Source organism: Ptiloglossa arizonensis, chromosome 10 (assembly GCF_051014685.1).
Source record: "Ptiloglossa arizonensis isolate GNS036 chromosome 10, iyPtiAriz1_principal, whole genome shotgun sequence".
Lineage (NCBI taxonomy): Eukaryota > Metazoa > Arthropoda > Insecta > Hymenoptera > Colletidae > Ptiloglossa > Ptiloglossa arizonensis.
In genome coordinates, this window is record NC_135057.1 from 16,578,352 (window position 1) to 16,595,426 (window position 17,075).

The following is a 17,075-nucleotide window of genomic DNA, read 5'->3' on the forward strand; positions in this document are numbered from 1 at the left end:
CTGGTAAACCCGGTCGAACGAATTCCTCGCGTTTCAACGACCCTTTGAAAATTCTAATCTCCTCTATTTTACCGCGTTCCCGATCAGTCCTCATCAACGACGAAGCGAACAAAGTAGCGAACAAGAGCATAACAGCCGCTCTGAAAACGATCAAGGAGAACCACCCGAACTACTTGGGAAGAGTCTGGACGGTACAGGTGAACGAGTCCGACGTGAACGACACTCTGGATCGTGTCTGCAACTATTGGGAGTTCGCGGTGGACGAAGGGGGCACCACGGTCCCCGATATGATCGTGGACACGACAACGGCTGGCCTGGGAGCAAAAATATCGAATTCGTTCGAAGCCGCTCTAGGAATACCCACGCTGTCCGCGCAATACGGCCAAGAGGGTGATCTTCTCTACTGGAGGAACCTAAACGCCGATCAAACGGGATATCTGATCCAGGTGATGCCTCCGGCGGACTTGATACCGGAGGCGATCAGGAGGCTGGCTCTCCGATTGAACATCACGAACGCTGCGATTCTCTACGATCACAATTTCGTCATGGATCACAAATACAAGAGTTTGTTGTTGAACGTACCGACGAGACACGTGATCAACGAAGCCTCCCAACAGGTGACGGAGATGAGGAGACAATTGCCACGGTTACGAGACCTGGATATCGTCAACTATTTCATCCTGGGGGACGAGAACACCATCAACGTAGCCCTTGAGGCGGCGGAGTCTCTCAACTTCACCGGAAGAAAGTACGGTTGGTTCCTCTTGACTCCGGACAGCAACGTCTGGCCCAGGTGCGAGTGCAGAAACATCACCGTACTCTTCATGAGGCCCGAGTTGAAAAACCGTACGAAGCCGACGGTGGAGGCTACCTTGCCGAAACCGATCGTCTCGTCCGCTTTCTATTACGATCTGATCCAGTTGGGCGTGAAGGCGATGAAGTTGGCCTTGGACGCTCGAGAATGGCCCCTGAAACCGAGACAGATCACGTGCGACCAGTACAACAACACGAACACCCCCGAGAGGAAACTGGACTTCTTCGGTAAGCTGAAAGCCGCCTACGGCAACATGACGCCCACGTACGCGGGAATTCATTGGGGGACGAAGAACGGTGAGCACCGAGCGAACTTCGAGATGTCCATTCACTTGGTGAACATCGAGGACGGTGTTGTTTCCTCCATGGTCGATAGCGGATCCTGGAACGCGAGCATCACCGCGGACTTGCAGGCAAGTTCGATCGCGTTCATTTCGCTCGGGGTAATTTCTTTCCGAGCCGAACGGTCCTCGATTCTTGGGATCTCGCGTTGAGAAGCATATCGCTCGAACACGCGATGTTCCTTCGAAGTTCAAAGTTGGAATTCGACAAAAAAAAAAAAATTCGTCGACCGATTTTTCGAAGGACGGTCTTCAATTTCACGAGTTTAATTTCAGAGCAAGCCTCTTGGAAATTTGTAGCGTACGAAATCACCGGGGTAAGTCGAGAGCAGCGTGTGCGTGACATTATCGAGTGAAATTAGGACGGCCTATTGATCAGCGAAAAAATGGTAGTTTTCACTCGCGCGAGGCTGAGACTGTTCGATAATCAAACGTCGCGGTTGCTCGCGCGACGTTACTCGAAACGTAGCATCGTTTTAATTCGCGACAGCACGAAAGTACGAAAAACAACCGAAATTCGAATAACGGTCTCTCTTCGCGAATTAACGGTTACCGAAATGGAACGTCTAAGACCGGACCTTCGCGGCGTTCGTTTATTTAACGACTTTCTCTTAGATCGAGAGAAGGCGATATTGTCGTTTTCAACGTGCTGTTACTTTTAACAAAAATTACTTCCTATTCGATACGAGCAAGGGAAATTGCAGCAGAAACGATTTCTTAGCCCTGACCCTTGCCCGGTTGGCCACCAAAGTGGCCGTATCCTTGACACGCGGTCGTTACATTTATTTACACGTATCGTTGATAACAACGGCCACCGATGAAGATAGCGCATGCAATTTTATTTGTTTACTCAGTGTACAAAGCGAAACCCGGCCATGGTTTCGCGTAGCTAATTCTGCGAGCAAATTCTCTTTCGTTTCGAGCCAACGATGCTTGGAAATTTTTTATCGTATCGTGAAACTCGAGCAATTTTTACGTTACTTTATTTAAACTTACCTCGTTCGATTATCGTCCCTCGACGGTCGATTCTCGTACCGGTCGGTTATCGATCGACCCTTTTTGCATTCTGCGAAGGTGACGAACAAAGACATCGTGAACACCACCGCGGTGAAGAGCTACAGAGTCGTCACGGTGATCCATCCACCGTTCGTCATGTACAACGAAGAGAAGAACGAGTACTACGGCTTCTGCATCGACCTATTGAACGAGATCAAGAACACCGTGGAGTTCCAGTACGAGATTCGCGAAACGGACGACAAGCTCTACGGGAATTTGAGCCCGAACGGCACCTGGAACGGAATGATGAAGGAGTTGATCGAGAAACGAGCGGACATCGCGCTGGGCTCGCTTTGGGTCACGGCTGAAAGAGAGAGAGTGGTGGATTTCACCGTGCCGTATTACGATCTGGTGGGTCTGTCCATCATGATGTTGAAGACGAAGACGTCCACCTCGTTGTTCAAATTTTTGACCGTCCTGGAGAACGAGGTCTGGTTCTGCATACTAGCCGCTTACTTGTTCACCAGCGTTCTGTTGTGGATCTTCGATCGCTGGTCACCGTACAGCTATCAGAACAACAGAGAAAAGTACAAGGACGACGACGAGAAAAGGGAGTTCAATTTAAGGGAGTGTTTCTGGTTCTGCATGACCTCCCTGACACCGCAAGGGGGCGGTGAAGCTCCGAAGAATCTCTCCGGAAGGCTAGTAGCCGCTACCTGGTGGTTGTTCGGATTCATCATCATCGCTTCGTACACCGCGAATCTCGCAGCGTTTTTGACCGTTTCCCGACTGGAGATACCGATCGAAACCTTGGAGGATCTTAGTAAACAGTACAAAATTCAATACGCTCCGGTAATGAATTCACCCGCTTACGTTTATTTCAAGAGGATGGCCGCTATCGAGTGGAAATTTTACGAGTAAGTAGTCGAGCATTCGCGACACAGACGTTGTTTAATCACCTGCCACTGTAGACCCCGTGTGACTCGAACCGTGTCAACTATCTAGAAAAATGTCTTCCACTTTGAGCTGCTTTTAAAAATAAGGCTATTCGAAGCTTACCTTTTTCTAGTCGAGAAAAAAAAAGAACCAACACATCGATAACCTCGAGTATAATACAGAGGGCAATCTTTCTTTTAACGTCGCATCGAGTTGTTGCTAGCTCGAAGCTGTAATTCTTTTCGTAGCTTTAGATTACTGCTCGAAGGATAAGAAATCTGATCACGATGTCTATGATAGTATTTGGAAGGAGATGAGCCTGAACGACAGCTTGTCGGAAGTGGAGAGGGCTGATCTGGCAGTGTGGGATTATCCCGTCAGTGACAAATACACGAAGATGTTGCAAGCTATGGAGGAAGCCGAATTTCCAGCCACGACCGAGGCGGCCTTGCGTCGTGTTCGACGCCTCGATTCGAACACAGAGTTCGCCTATATAGAGGACTCGACGACCATCAGGTATCTCACCATGACCAACTGCGATTTGATTCAAGTGGGGGAGGACTTCTCGAGGAAACCCTACGCGATCGCGGTTCAACAAGGATCGTCTTTGAAGGATCAGTTCAACAACGCGTACGTAAACGACTACCATTTACAGATACTACTATTTATTTATCCGTTACAGTCTTTCACCAGCTTCATTTTTTATCCCAGAATACTGATACTACTGAACAAAAGGAAACTGGAGAAACTCAAGGACAAATGGTGGAAGAAGAACCCTCAAAAAAAAGATTGCGACGCGGAGAACAGCCAAAGCGACGGCATAAGTATCCACAACATCGGCGGTGTCTTCGTGGTTATATTTCTCGGCATTATTTTTGCCTGTTTCACATTGGCCTTCGAGTATTGGTACTATCGGCACCGTGCGAAGGTTACAAAAATCCCTCGAAACAGTCCGACCAAAAGCAAATTTACAAAAGTAAAACCGCTCAGGTTCAACCTGCAACCAGCCCCGACACACGGTTTTCAAACCTCTCAATTCAGATCGAGATTCTAAGTCTACTCGATTAGCAACGACTGTTCGCCAAAATTTGTTAACTGTTCCTAATAAAATAAAAAAACGATATACCTGCACTGTCTCGAGTGTCGTGTTTTACAGACATATTGCTGCTTCCCAGTCGTTTCTTGCTATTTGGTGTTCAATGAAAATAAACAATTTTTAAAACGATGTATTTTATAAGTGGAATCGAGCACTCGCGAAACATCTTTGAATTTTCCGCTACCACTTTCCCGCTACGTGGAAAACTAATAACCGACGTTTGTAAGTAAAATCGGTAAACTTGAGGTACCAAGTTGAAGCTAAAATTACAACGCGTTTCGTGTTGCGTTTCTGATCCCACTGCTACCAACCGAGGTAAATATTTATTTAACAGAACAGAAATGGATTGGAGGTGTAATTGATGCACACCGTCAGCGTTTGCAATGCCTTTATTTGGTTACTCCCTTTGCGTACATTATTTCGCATAGAGAATACATGTTCAGATTTCTTTTTTTCGTTTCATTCCATCGTTCTCTCGCATCGCATTACTTCACGTACGAAATGTTTTGTTCGTTGTCGTGAATAACCATTTTCGCGTCGTTTTTTCAACGTTGCCTCTCAACCTCGTTTCTTATATATTTATCCGTTTCTCTCGTTTAAAAGGCATTCAATTGTTTAATAACGTTTCTTGTACGTTTTCGCCGTACCGTCGTGCCGAGGGCAAGCGTGCAGCATCTTTTCCCATCGTACACGTTACTTCATTTTTCTTTTTCGTTTTCACATGTACGTTCTCAGTTATCCGATATATTTCCTCTGAGGGAGCACAGGAAAAGCATTGGATACTGGGGTTTCTTCGAAACATGGGATTCGGTGGATGGGTGAAAGGGGGAATTAGGGTATTAATCTTCTAGGAAGTTAAATTATAATTAGGGAGATACAATTAAGATAATCCATTAATAATTACGAAAAGAAAACAACAAGAAAATAGAACAGTACTTCGACGATAATTTCTTGATTTAATTGTCGTGCGGCACTTTATGATTGATTTTTCCATATTATTCATTTATATAAGTACTCCGTCCTCGAATTTACCCCTCCTCTCTATCTCTCTATTTCTCTCTGCCCCCTTCTCTCTCTCTCTCTCTCTCTACCCCCCTCTCTCTATCTATCTACCTATCTACCTATCTACCTACCTATCTACCTATCTATCTACCTATCTACCTATCTATCTACCCATCTCTTTCTCTCCCTCCCTCTTTCGATTTTCAATGTGGTTGTCTTTTTTTGGCATTTTTTCATAGTTACTTTTTTTCGCTTTATACCCCACTCTGTATCTCCTTTCTCTCGTTGTTTGCAATGGATCATCCAATGAAACGCACACGGGATGCCTGCACATTGGATGAGAAACAGAAAAAAGGAAAACTCTGCTTGCTACGATCTCTATAGAAAATCAGCGCACTAATTTTTTTTTTTTTTTTGGTGTTTGTTTGTTCTCTCTCTTTTCGAAAGTTCACATAAAATTATTAACAAGCTACAAACGAAATCTCGTGGACTACGTTCTCGATACAATTTTTTTATCTCCTCCCTTTCCTTCGTGCGCACGTATACGCGCGCACATCGTTAAACGCTGCGTAACATATACACTTCTTTTTTTTTTAAAACTTTGTTCCATTTCTTTTTTGCTTTATTTGTCAACGGGTTAATAATAATTATCTAAATGAACGTTTAATATTCCTTTCATCTCGCCTCGTTTGTATCGCTTCGCGCTTTTTCTTTTACTTCTTTGTTTAACGACAACGGGGGATATTTTTTTTTATTATTATTACTATAATTATTATTATTATTATTATTATTATTAACGGCACCGTCTTGGATACATGCATAACAAATTCCACATGCCAAGAGGCCCCCCTTTCTGTCGTGTTCATTAACGGTTTACGTCTTCGTCTTGGAAAAAAAACGTATAGCTAAACCTCGGATCTCCAGTCATTAGAGCATTTTAGCAGCTCATATTTATCCAGTTCATAAGGTCAACGGACGCAAAGTCGTCAGAGGCTGGCATCCGAAGCTGCTACTGTGCCTTCTATCGCAAAAAAAAAACACATTAAACATGTACCGTTAAACATTAACTGCAAGAATGCGACTAAGTACTCAAACCGTACGCTATACGCTATGCTAAATCGCGTGCTCAGGGTTAATGGCCGATTGATAGTATCGCAGCGAATGTCCGAAGACGAATTTCTTCTATTAATAATCTTCGTGACAACATTTTAATTTTATAACGTAACGTTACATACTACGCCATCGATTACGCATACGTATATGTATGTATGTCTGCTGCTGCTGCCTTTGCTGCCGCTGATGATGATTGTGCGTGTGCGTGCGCACGCCATAGTAAAAGCATAGCTTTAATGCAATACACTTGCTATAGTCGGAACAACATCAATTGGCAGTTTAAGGCTATTGGACAACCAATTCCCACTTTTACACCATACAAACGCGTCTCTCTATTTGACAGACAGATGGCGTGTGGCTACCGGTGTACACAAAGAAACGACAGATGGAGCGACGAAACAGCTTCATTGTATACGAGGTTAGTCATTCAGTGACCTTGACCAGCCAATGAGTCCTGCCACAACTATAGTAAATGCATACGCGTACTAATTTTACCAAAAACAAGTGTACAAACACTCCATTAATACTTTTACTAATAAGTGTAATACATTCACTGTAGTTCACGCTTTTACTACAACGTACATGTATACACATATATCGGTATCGAGTTACATAATGAGAAACATAACAAAAAAAAAATTGCTACGAAATTTATAGCGCGGATATTTTAACAACTATCGTATAACATAAATTTTGTTTTCGATATTCGTCCAATTGTTTTTCATCTAATAGCAGTATGTTCGTACCTTCGAACAAACGAAAAAGGCTTTTATAATAGTTAAAGAAAACAACGTAACTTTGGCCACCTACTGCGTAGTAACGTGAGATACTGGTAACGCAATCTTTAAATCGTTCCATGGCAGTTGAAGGAAGATAAGCAACGAGCGTGTACAAAAAGAAAAAAGAAAAACTATAAAGCACTCGACGTGTAATGTGAATTTTCTTAGTGACATGTATTACCTCTTCCTATCATTGTGCAGAGGTACATTAGATCGTACCCAGCCCAGTTGACCCAATGCATAGCAATCTTTCTCGATTTTCTCCTCCTCGCAAATAACAGTATCTTCCACTTCAACTGGAGTGTAATGAAAGTGATCCTGTTCGGAGAGAATTCTGCGTTTGACCGGAGATCGAATGGGCTCGGTTTGAACGCACTTGTCACATTGACGCACCCTGAATTTCAACGTTAGATTCGAAGATACTGGAGGAATCGGTGAGTCGTTCTCTCGATACTCCATGTACGGACTCTCTCCACCAGGAAGGTATAATAAGTTTCCTGACTCAGATCTACGATACGCAACCCGTTCTAAAGTATTGTTCACGCGGAACGTAGTCCCATCGGCCCACTGACCGTCATCCTTTATTGGACGAAAGTGTGTGCGAGTGGAAGTAAGTAAATCCTCGTCCGGTTCTGGAAGACTGTTCACCTTCAGATTTGAACGAGATTCCTTGCGTGCTCCAATGGGTGTCTTACGCGGTGCGACTGGAAAGAAACAACTGCCTGTCTGAGGACTGTGACCCAAGGCAGCTAAATTACTGCCAAGCCCTTTCCAGCACCAAGATCCATCCATAGCTGAGTCAGACCAGTTAACGTTGCTCTCTGGAATGGTAAATTTCCAAAATTTGTTTATGTCCGGTTATACGATACAGTGACTAACTTACATACATGGTAATAGACAAAAATAATAATAAAAGACACATTGTAGCACGACACAGATATCATAGCAATCTACATCTAACTTAATGCACATTCATTTACTTACATTTCAGAACGGTCTCCTATCCGTTAGATATACTTAAGTCAATATTACTATATCGTGATACTCATAAATTATATATAATGTTAAAATACTAACCTGATTTATTCTTGTTACTACATTCATCCGCATAATCTTCAATGCTGATTAAATCGATGTCCCATGGAATGAGCGGCGAGTCGTCAACGATAGATTCCTGATACGGCGTGTCAGTAGCATAACCATTGTCTGAGGTGGATAAAGTAAAGATTGTCTCGGTAGTATCTGTCGGCCAAAGGGGTCTTGAAGGAATAGAAAGAGTAGGAGCTGCCCAGATAGAAGCCGTGTCCTGTGCATTGCCTGGCCCTGAATCCCAAAGTGCTTCTAAGCTTTCATCGAACTTTGCTTGCAACTGTGCCAATCTGAGTTGATCTAATTCTAATTCTCGTTCTTTTTCTCTTTCACGTTCCATTGATTTAGCAAATCCAAAGCTTTCCTTCTCTTCTGATCTTTGTGAGTCAATACTCTAAAAATATAAGACGAAACCATAAACACAGATTCAATTAAACGCTATAATAGATGAATTGATTTTACACAACACTTACAATGGACATTTTAGTTTTCTTATTGCGAGATTTACTGTTGTTCTTGTTATTATTATAGTTGACTCCGTTAACTTTATTATTATTATTATTGTTATTATTATTATTGTTATTAGTGTTGTTGTTGTTATTATTGTTGTTGTTATTGTTATTATTGTTGTTGTTTCCAAAGTTTCTATCCTTTCTCTGAGAAAACTTTTTGAGAGTCGTAGGTTGCAAAGCAGGAAATGCTGCGTAATATCTGAGAGCTCTGTCCCGGGGTGTAAGCAATTCTAAGTTTGTTTTGTTTTCGCTATCAGACTTTGTGGATTCCTCCTCTTTCTCATTTGAGCCACCTCCTTCCAAGTCTCGCAGTTTCATACATAATTCATCAACTAGCGTTTCCACCCCGCATTTCTATGTTGCAAAAATAATACACATATTATTAACACTAAGATACAAATGTATAAATATATATAGAACACGATGAAAGTAGTTAATGTCACTCACGTTATCAGCAGCACTTGTCAGACATTGCACAACAGCACGTCTCTGTTCTCTGTCTCCTTGTGTCGGCAGCTTTGCTTTAGGTCGGGTACGAATGCGACGTCCTCCGTTTCTACCTGTACCTATTGCTTGTTCTGGAGGGCTGAGGGCCGAGTCGGGGCGACGCAGTAGGCTAAGCACAAATCGCGAGTACGCAACTGGGTCGATTCCCAATGCGTCCAAGCGTGCTTCCAGCCACTGGCGCAACTCCTCCTCGGCCCTTGTCCCAAAAACTTCACCTCCTCCAGGGGACGCCGCTATCCCGACCAGATGTAATGCCGGGTTCCTCATTTCCTCGTAATAAAGCTCCTCCTAGACCCAAGAACTTTTACAGACTCCACTACCTCCAGGGTGATCATCTTCTCTCCTTAAAATTTATATGAATTTTAGCATAATGCACCAAATTTTCTTACGATGATAATCGATAGACAAGTAAATAGTAAATCAGGTTACCTATTTACAATAGAGTTACGGTATTATATTATTGTCCTTTTAATGTTTCAATTTTACTGAATCCACCACCTTGACATTTACTAGCTTGATAAATGTTCTTTTACTTTTCTTCGTTACTTGTAATTTCTTGCTTTTAATTACGTTGCCCACAATCAGTGGTAGTACTTCTTGCAATTTCAGTTACGTTGATTAAAAATTACTTAGTTCTTGTGCATAGGTGGTGGATATTTTGTGGAAATGAGGCGGCAGGTCTTAGCGAAGGATAACAAGTATAGTTTCCTTCCCATTTTGACACTGAAATTTTATAATTTTTCAATTACTTTTACAGCTACTCTTAATATAAAAAGCATATTATATATTCATTATAAATAAATAAATAACTGCATATGATTTTCTTTTCAATACTTTCATTTATTCGTACGATCAAAAATATAATCAAGCAAATTTTGTAATGTACAGTGATAATTTCAATTTTCTTGTACATGTTATAAACTTAAATCTACAGAAAATCATTAATACATTTCTTATATAAGCAATACTAGCTGTTAGTTGTGTGAAACTTTCACTTTCATATTATCTAATTGTAGATGAATATTAGTGCCAATACATTAATAACCTGAATACCATGCTAAACAAAAACAATTCAAAAAGAAAATGCTACGTATGAAACAAAAATAGACCAATATCTATTACTTTTATGATTGAGTTCAATTAGTCTCCTGTGGTAACGGTGATTGTGTTAAATACATATATTGCATGTCACAAGAAATGCAGAGGAAGCGAGTCATAGATATTTTTTCAATATATTTAGAAATCAGTTGGTAACTAATATCGTTTTCAGATAAAATATCAAATTATGTCACAGATAATATTTATTTTCATTCAATAAACACAGTGCAATGTAACACAAAATATCATAAACGTCCATGTCGCATTAAACGTCATAAAAACGAACAACGATTGTTGTTTATTAGTATTAGTATTGTTTTAAACTTCTTAAATCTAAGCAGAAATGTTTGTTTATCAAACGAAAAAAAAGAATACAAATTTACATTAAGTTCTGCTTTCTTTCTTGAACACGCAAAATTTGTCGAATCTTTGTATTGTACGTCTTCGAACGTTCGCAAAGTCAATGCTAATGCTTGTCCGTTCAGACTTCAATCGGTCATAAACTTTTTGCGCAAAACATAAGACGTAGTTAGAGACGTACGTTTACGTTAGAGGCTGTTCAGTCACGTTGCACGAACCGTGGATCTAAAAACGCTTATTCCACGTCGTGACTTAGAGAACGGCTAGTATGTCGCATTTACTAAATTACAACAAACCACGAAATCAGTGAGAATCGTTCGACAACCGTTATTAAATGCTGTCAAAAACGCTTATCGTCAAATTACACGGGCGCGAGAGATTAAACATAAAAGCGATAGAATTTTAGAGTTTTGCACGCATCGTCAATCAGCCTTGTCCACTTGATAGATGTCTCTCGAACTGGTGCACGAAAACAAACTGCAATTTCGAACGCATAACGCTGCAAGACGAGTGTCTATAGGGATTGTTGGCAGAGGCATTGCTCGAGCAATGCAAATAACCTTGCCGATTGCGCTATGCGTTTCGCCTGAGTCATAGTGCTCGCGTCAGGAACGACGAACTGCGTGACGAAACAAAAACAAATCCGTTTTCGTACGCGACGCACTGTCAACTCACGTCAATCACGATAGCCACTTCTATCACGACAATAAACGAAAATGTTCGAATTCTGACATACCTGCATGCCTCAAGAGATGATTTTCACCCCGGCCTCTTCTACACACCCCACTCAGAGAAAAACATGGCGGCTACTAAAGCTTCAGTGCCCCTCCCCCTTTCTGCTACTGGCAGACAGTCAGTTCTTGCACAAGGTTCACAGTGCGTTCTGAAATTGATCTTCCATTGCCTTCGTATTCTTGAACTGTTATCAACGCATAAAACAGGAGTTCTCAATCTACTCGGTAGCGACTCTCGTAGGATTAATCGATTTATCCAAAAGTCGATAAGTAGGAGTCATTTGAAGGTCAATGGATGAATTTGTTTGTTTAAAAATGTATGTCTAGAAGATAGATCATTCTTTTCAAAATCATATTTTTAGAAATTTGAAAATACATATCCTTTAGTGTATAGAGCAGCTTATTTGAATTTAACGACCTATAACAAATTGCTTTCAAATGACTTTCAGAACAGAAATTTACTTAATAGAATGTAATTCATCGTTTTTTAATTCGGATACAATAAAATGCATAAGCATTTGCAATATATTCTTACTTTATGTAGATGTGAAAACCGATCGTCGAATTAAATTTAATTTTGAAAAGACAACCACAACTAAAGGGTTGAGAACCTCTACTTCAAATTTAAAAATTAACTAGTTACAATTATCGTTTTAATATAAATTTCTTAACGGGTAATGAAATTATCGTGTATATATTATACATTTTTAAAATAATAACCATTAGTTAAATAATTTGAAACATACGGAAACTTTCATAGAAAACGAAGTAAAATCGTAATAAAGATTAAATTTGCGGTCCGCATATTTTTTTTCATTCTTTTTATTCATTTTATCTTAATATATATAATATGATATTTTGTAGATATCACTTTCGCAATGTGTAAAGAGACAACGTAACAATTTCTATAAAATTTCTATCATACGTTTACAACGAATCCTTATGTTTCTGATGTATTAGTTTAAATTTTCATGTAACGACGATATGTTTAATATAGGGAAGTTTCAATGACCAAACCTGTACTTGTATAAAAGAACAATATGATTCATATAAACATTTAAAATATGCTAGTAGTGTCTTTTTCGTTTAAATTATTAATAGTGCTATATGCATCAATAATTTGCCGACAGAAAATTAATAAACAATATAATTGTTAAAATTCTTTCTTTAATTGGGACAAAATGTAATTATTGGTGGCGCTACTTGTATTTTTCTGAAAACGCTGACACATATAACATATAGTAAATAATCGAAAGTTGTACTTATAATTAAATTAGTATCTGTATTTGATTGTAAGATTTGTTTAAAAAATATTAATGTCGCTTGTTTGTGCAAAAATAAATGTAAATAAATAAATAAACATCAAATTGCGCTAGTAATATTATAACCAGCTTACAAGCAGCTACCGTTAATCTCTCATCGCTATGTTCAAGGCGGAAAATGTGTAATGACCGTATTTATCACATATTTGCAAGGAAATACAGCTCTGAAAAAGTACAAAAACTACGAAAAAAAACTAATACAAAATGAACACTTTAATTCATACAAAACCAATGGCAATTGGCCAGGGCAGAGCAATTCGACGTATGTACAATTAATTAATACAGTTCGATAATAAATTAAAATCATAAAATAATTTCCAATGTTTGCAGTATAGATATTGTACACGTTACATTTATATAACAGGTGAATTTATGGATAAAGCTATTAATATCCGTGACAAATTAACATAAATTTTCTACTTTGCTTTATTATTTTCTTTTCTTAATCTTATGATTTATATAATTGCTCTAGTAGAGTTGGTTATATTATGAAATAAGTATCAATAATAATGCTTTTGCGCCGTATTCATGGCTAATTTTTTCACAATATAACAGTATTTATAATGAAATGCTAATTTTAATGTTGATGTAACAACCAGTAATGTCGATGACGTATTATTTTCTTGACAATACAATGGTTATTTATTGAAAACTATAGTGTTTGAATAACATGGTAATACATACTATAATATATATAAACAAAAATAATAAAAAAAATGTTTGTAATTAAATTTTGTCTTGGAAACTTAATTTTAAAAGTCTTATAAGATTTATTTATTTCAGAATATTGTTGTTTAAAATTGTGGTATAATACTAATCAAGTAAATGGTAGTCTGGCGCTTATTTACACTGGTAAAAGAGATTCAAGAAATAGTAGATTATTTATACACCCTACAATAACAAAAAACTATAATAATATTAATTTACCGTATTTACAACACCGTACATTTTATGTGACGCCAATATGGAAGGCTCAAGAATCATCTTCCAAAGTGGAAGATACTGTGAAAAATATCAAGGAGCAGAAGGAGCTCAAAGAGAAAACAGAAAAAACTGTTGTACACAGTACTCAGAAAGCATTGATTGAAAAGCCTAGTTTATGGCAAAAGATAAAGGGGGAAATAATACATTACTATCATGGATTTAGGCTGTTAGGTCTTGACATAAAAATTTCTGCAAAGTTAGTATGGAGAATTTTGCAGGGTACAGAACTTAGTCGAAGGGAACACAGGCTGGTAAGTTATAAATATTATATATTTATCAATAATGATGAAATATTACATCTCTTTGATTGTTTTATTTCCTTTTAAAATTATTTTTAGCTTATAAAAACAACTGGTGACTTGTTCAGACTTATTCCCTTTTCTGTTTTTGTTATTGTGCCCTTTATGGAATTATTACTCCCCATTGCTATTAAGATTTTCCCTGGCTTATTACCATCTACCTTTCAAACAGCAACAGAGAAAGAAGATAAATTAAAACAAGCGTTAAAGGTACGAATATGCAGTTTCTTAATGTTCATATGTAATAATCATTTTTAATGAATTTGAGCATTCAACCTTTCTACTTCAGATTAAAATCGAAATGGCTAAGTTTCTGCAAAAAACATTGGATGACATGGCAGTTCAGTCATCTGATTATAAATCGAAAAAGGCCAAAGAGTTCGCAGAATTTTTCTATAAAGTTCGAACCTCTGGTACTACAGCCACTAATGAAGAGATTATGCAATTTAGTAAACTTTTTGAGGATGAAATTACGTTGGATTCTCTTTCCCGGCCACAATTAGTTGCCTTATGTAGAGTATTGGATGTGCAAACACTTGGAACGACAAACTTTTTGAGGTTTCTACTTAGAATGAGGCTCAGGAGTCTTGCTGCGGACGATAAGGTAATTTTTTCTTTTTAATAATAACAAATATAATTTATTATAATATAATTTATGTTTATTCTTATAGTTAATCGAAAAAGAAGGTATAGATTCTCTTACTCGAAGTGAATTACAACAAGCTTGTAGAGCACGTGGAATGCGGGCATATGGATTGCCAGAAAGTAAATTAAAGGAACAGTTATCTCAATGGTTAGATTTAAGTCTAAGTAAAAAAGTTCCACCATCGTTATTGCTTCTTTCTCGAGCACTTATGGTCCCAGAAACAATACCTATGTCAGACAAATTAAAGGCTACCATTTCGGCCCTTCCTGACACAGTTGTTGCACGTACTCAAGGTGCAATAGGAGAAAAAGAAGGTAAAATGGATCACAAAACTAATATTGAAATCATCAAAATGGAAGAACGTAAAATCGAAGAGGAGCGACAAGAACAAAAAGAAAGTGAACCACAACCTTCAGTTACCGTACAAAGCTCTAAAGTTGACGAGATTACGGCTAAAGACGTAAAAGTATTGGAACAGGCTTTAGATTCTCTTGGAAAGGTTTGTAGCATTTCAATATCAACTAATGTGTGATTAATTACCATTACTATTTCTAAAGCTAAAGTATGTACACTTTTATAAAGGACAACAAGATGTCTGTAGAAAAGGAGGAATTAAAAGAGCTCAAAGAAGAAATGGCCGATTATCAAGAAGATCTTAAAGAGCTCTATGAAATTAAAGCAGCTGCAAAGGGTCAAGAGGATATAGAAAGTATTAAAGTGTCCAAGGGCGCCAAACGATTGTTTAACAAAGTGAATAAGATGATTCAAAAGATGGACGCAGTTTTAGAACAACTTGAATCTGAAAAGCAAGTTAAACAAAAAACAGAAAACATTGGTACACAGGAATCTGTTTCTTCCAAATCAGCTGAAGAACTGATTAAAATAGAGGAATTAATCACAGCTATTAAGCAAATTCAAAGTGTACCCGATGATCATCGATTGCAACGTATAGCAGAGATTTTAGCAAAAATTGATGACGATAGAGACGGAGCTATAAAGATTGAAGACGTTCTAAAGGTAATTCGTCATATTGAATATTTGATATGAATATAAAAATGAACATTTTAATGAAATTAAATTCACGCGATTGTTTCACAGGTGGTGGAATTGATTGGAAAAGAAGACATTAAGCTAAGCAAACAGCAAGTTCATGAATTGATTGAATTGATTGATAAGGAGGAAATTTTAGAAGTAGATGAACAGATTCAGAAGACATTGCAAAAAGAAACTGAAACAAAAAGTTCAGAAACAAAATACGTTTCGCCAAAATCTCCAGTTCCTGCTACACCGGTGACAACTGAAAAAGGTTACGGTAAAGAAGAATTGGATGAAGATTATTCCCCACGGTCCTCTGATCAGGAAAGAGGAAAAACAGCAGCAGTTCTTAAAAGTAATTCCACTTCCGATTCGGTTAGAAATCCTCCATTAGCGCCTGGTGTTCCACCAACGGCAAAAAAAGCTGAAGGCTCTAAGCATCTATAATTACCGCACAATAAACTATAAATTAATGTATGTAATTATTAATACAACCTCTTTACTGGATACTAATCGAAAGAGATCCGACGTTTTCATCTCTATCAATACGATCAGAAATTTTTCTTTAACAAATGAATTTATATAGCAAGAATTTTTTAACAAGTTCTCAGAGACATATAGCTCTACATGACTCCGTACACAATAAACAATTGCAATAATTCCATGTGTGTATTAAAGCATTCTACAATGAATGCTGCCACATACATGATCTTTGCAACTTAGAATATTGATCCATCTTTTATATTTATAACTAAAGCAGATTTTGAGTTTTTCATTGAGACTGCTGTGGTGCATTTAATGGCATCAATATATTTGATCCACAACTTGCAAGACATCTGTGCTGGACACAATGAAACTATCTTGCATGTAAATTATTGAATACTATAAAAATATATTTTGAAAAATTGTACATGACAATACTACTATCATTGGAATATAATAGAGGTATTCAGTTTTTATTTCAATAAAACTCAGTTCAGAAATATTGTAATACCGTGAGGAATCATTCCGTCTGTTCGACTGTTGTTACTTTTGTTTTGCTTCGAAGTTGTAAGTACAGTACCTCTGTAATTGAGGTTGAAAAGAATGTACATTATAGATAAAGTAATTTTACTAATTGTCAAGTACATAAGCAGAAAGAATCTGATGCATGTACATATTGATTATATAAAGTAAAATATAATTATATAAAGCACACAATATTTAAATAGTAAGTACCTAGTAAACCTTGCTAATAAAAAAAACCAATCTCAAATTAAATGTTGATCGGATATTAAAAACAATTACAAGGAAAACGTTTGTTATAATTGCAACATTATTTTCATTTAGAGTATGTTACAATAGAAAATTATATATTGTTTTGATTTAAAATGTGTAATTATTTCGATAATTATATATGAAAATGGTGTAATA

At 38.0% G+C, this 17,075-nt stretch overlaps 3 protein-coding genes across 5 annotated transcripts in view; 2 read left to right on the forward strand and 1 right to left on the reverse strand.

Annotated features, from left to right (window-relative positions):
- Positions 1–4,193, forward strand: part of Ir25a (ionotropic receptor 25a) — a 69,427-nt gene extending 65,234 nt beyond the window's left edge. Inside the window, exons 11-14 of the mRNA XM_076321268.1 lie at positions 88–1,226; positions 2,229–3,067; positions 3,387–3,716; positions 3,798–4,193. Coding sequence (XP_076177383.1) covers positions 88–1,226; positions 2,229–3,067; positions 3,387–3,716; positions 3,798–4,140 — 2,651 coding nt within the window. The 3' untranslated portion in view covers positions 4,141–4,193. The remainder of the gene's footprint in view (positions 1–87; positions 1,227–2,228; positions 3,068–3,386; positions 3,717–3,797) is intronic.
- Positions 4,194–4,553: 360 nt separating this feature from the next.
- On the reverse strand, positions 4,554–11,511 carry LOC143151889 (uncharacterized). Of its 3 annotated transcripts, none has more exons than XM_076321374.1 (7): positions 11,379–11,511; positions 9,614–9,907; positions 9,125–9,527; positions 8,639–9,031; positions 8,154–8,559; positions 7,258–7,897; positions 4,554–6,205 (listed from the first exon to the last, which is right to left on the reverse strand). In XM_076321374.1, the coding sequence occupies exons 3-7, from the start codon at positions 9,449–9,451 to the stop codon at positions 6,145–6,147; spliced, it is 1,827 nt and encodes a 608-aa protein (XP_076177489.1). In that variant the 5' UTR covers positions 9,452–9,527; positions 9,614–9,907; positions 11,379–11,511; the 3' UTR covers positions 4,554–6,144. The 3 variants fall into 3 exon arrangements, with proteins under 3 accessions (XP_076177489.1, XP_076177491.1, XP_076177490.1); XM_076321376.1 differs by lacking the exon at positions 11,379–11,511 and adding an exon at positions 10,824–11,310; XM_076321375.1 differs by lacking the exon at positions 11,379–11,511 and adding an exon at positions 10,666–10,802.
- Positions 11,512–12,630: 1,119 nt separating this feature from the next.
- Positions 12,631–16,862, forward strand: Letm1 (Leucine zipper and EF-hand containing transmembrane protein 1). The gene is made up of 7 exons (XM_076322581.1): positions 12,631–12,960; positions 13,482–13,933; positions 14,021–14,191; positions 14,271–14,585; positions 14,653–15,126; positions 15,210–15,644; positions 15,726–16,862. The coding sequence occupies exons 1-7, from the start codon at positions 12,903–12,905 to the stop codon at positions 16,107–16,109; spliced, it is 2,289 nt and encodes a 762-aa protein (XP_076178696.1). The 5' UTR covers positions 12,631–12,902; the 3' UTR covers positions 16,110–16,862.
- The last annotated feature ends 213 nt before the right edge of the window (positions 16,863–17,075 follow it).

Bases quoted from the DNA above. Each gene is read 5' to 3' on its own strand.
- LOC143151889 (XM_076321374.1), bottom strand. From the start codon at position 9,451: ATGAGGAACCCGGCATTACATCTGGTCGGGATAGCGGCGTCCCCTGGA. The intron at 9,032-9,124 runs GTGAGTGACATT...TTTGCAACATAG, and splicing joins TGACAAGTGCTGCTGATAAC to AAATGCGGGGTGGAAACGCT. The intron at 6,206-7,257 runs GTAATACATGTC...TTTTTGCGATAG, and splicing joins CTGCACAATGATAGGAAGAG to AAGGCACAGTAGCAGCTTCG.
- Letm1 (XM_076322581.1), top strand. From the start codon at position 12,903: ATGAACACTTTAATTCATACAAAACCAATGGCAATTGGCCAGGGCAGA. The intron at 12,961-13,481 runs GTATGTACAATT...TATTTATTTCAG, and splicing joins CCAGGGCAGAGCAATTCGAC to AATATTGTTGTTTAAAATTG. The intron at 14,192-14,270 runs GTACGAATATGC...TTTCTACTTCAG, and splicing joins AATTAAAACAAGCGTTAAAG to ATTAAAATCGAAATGGCTAA.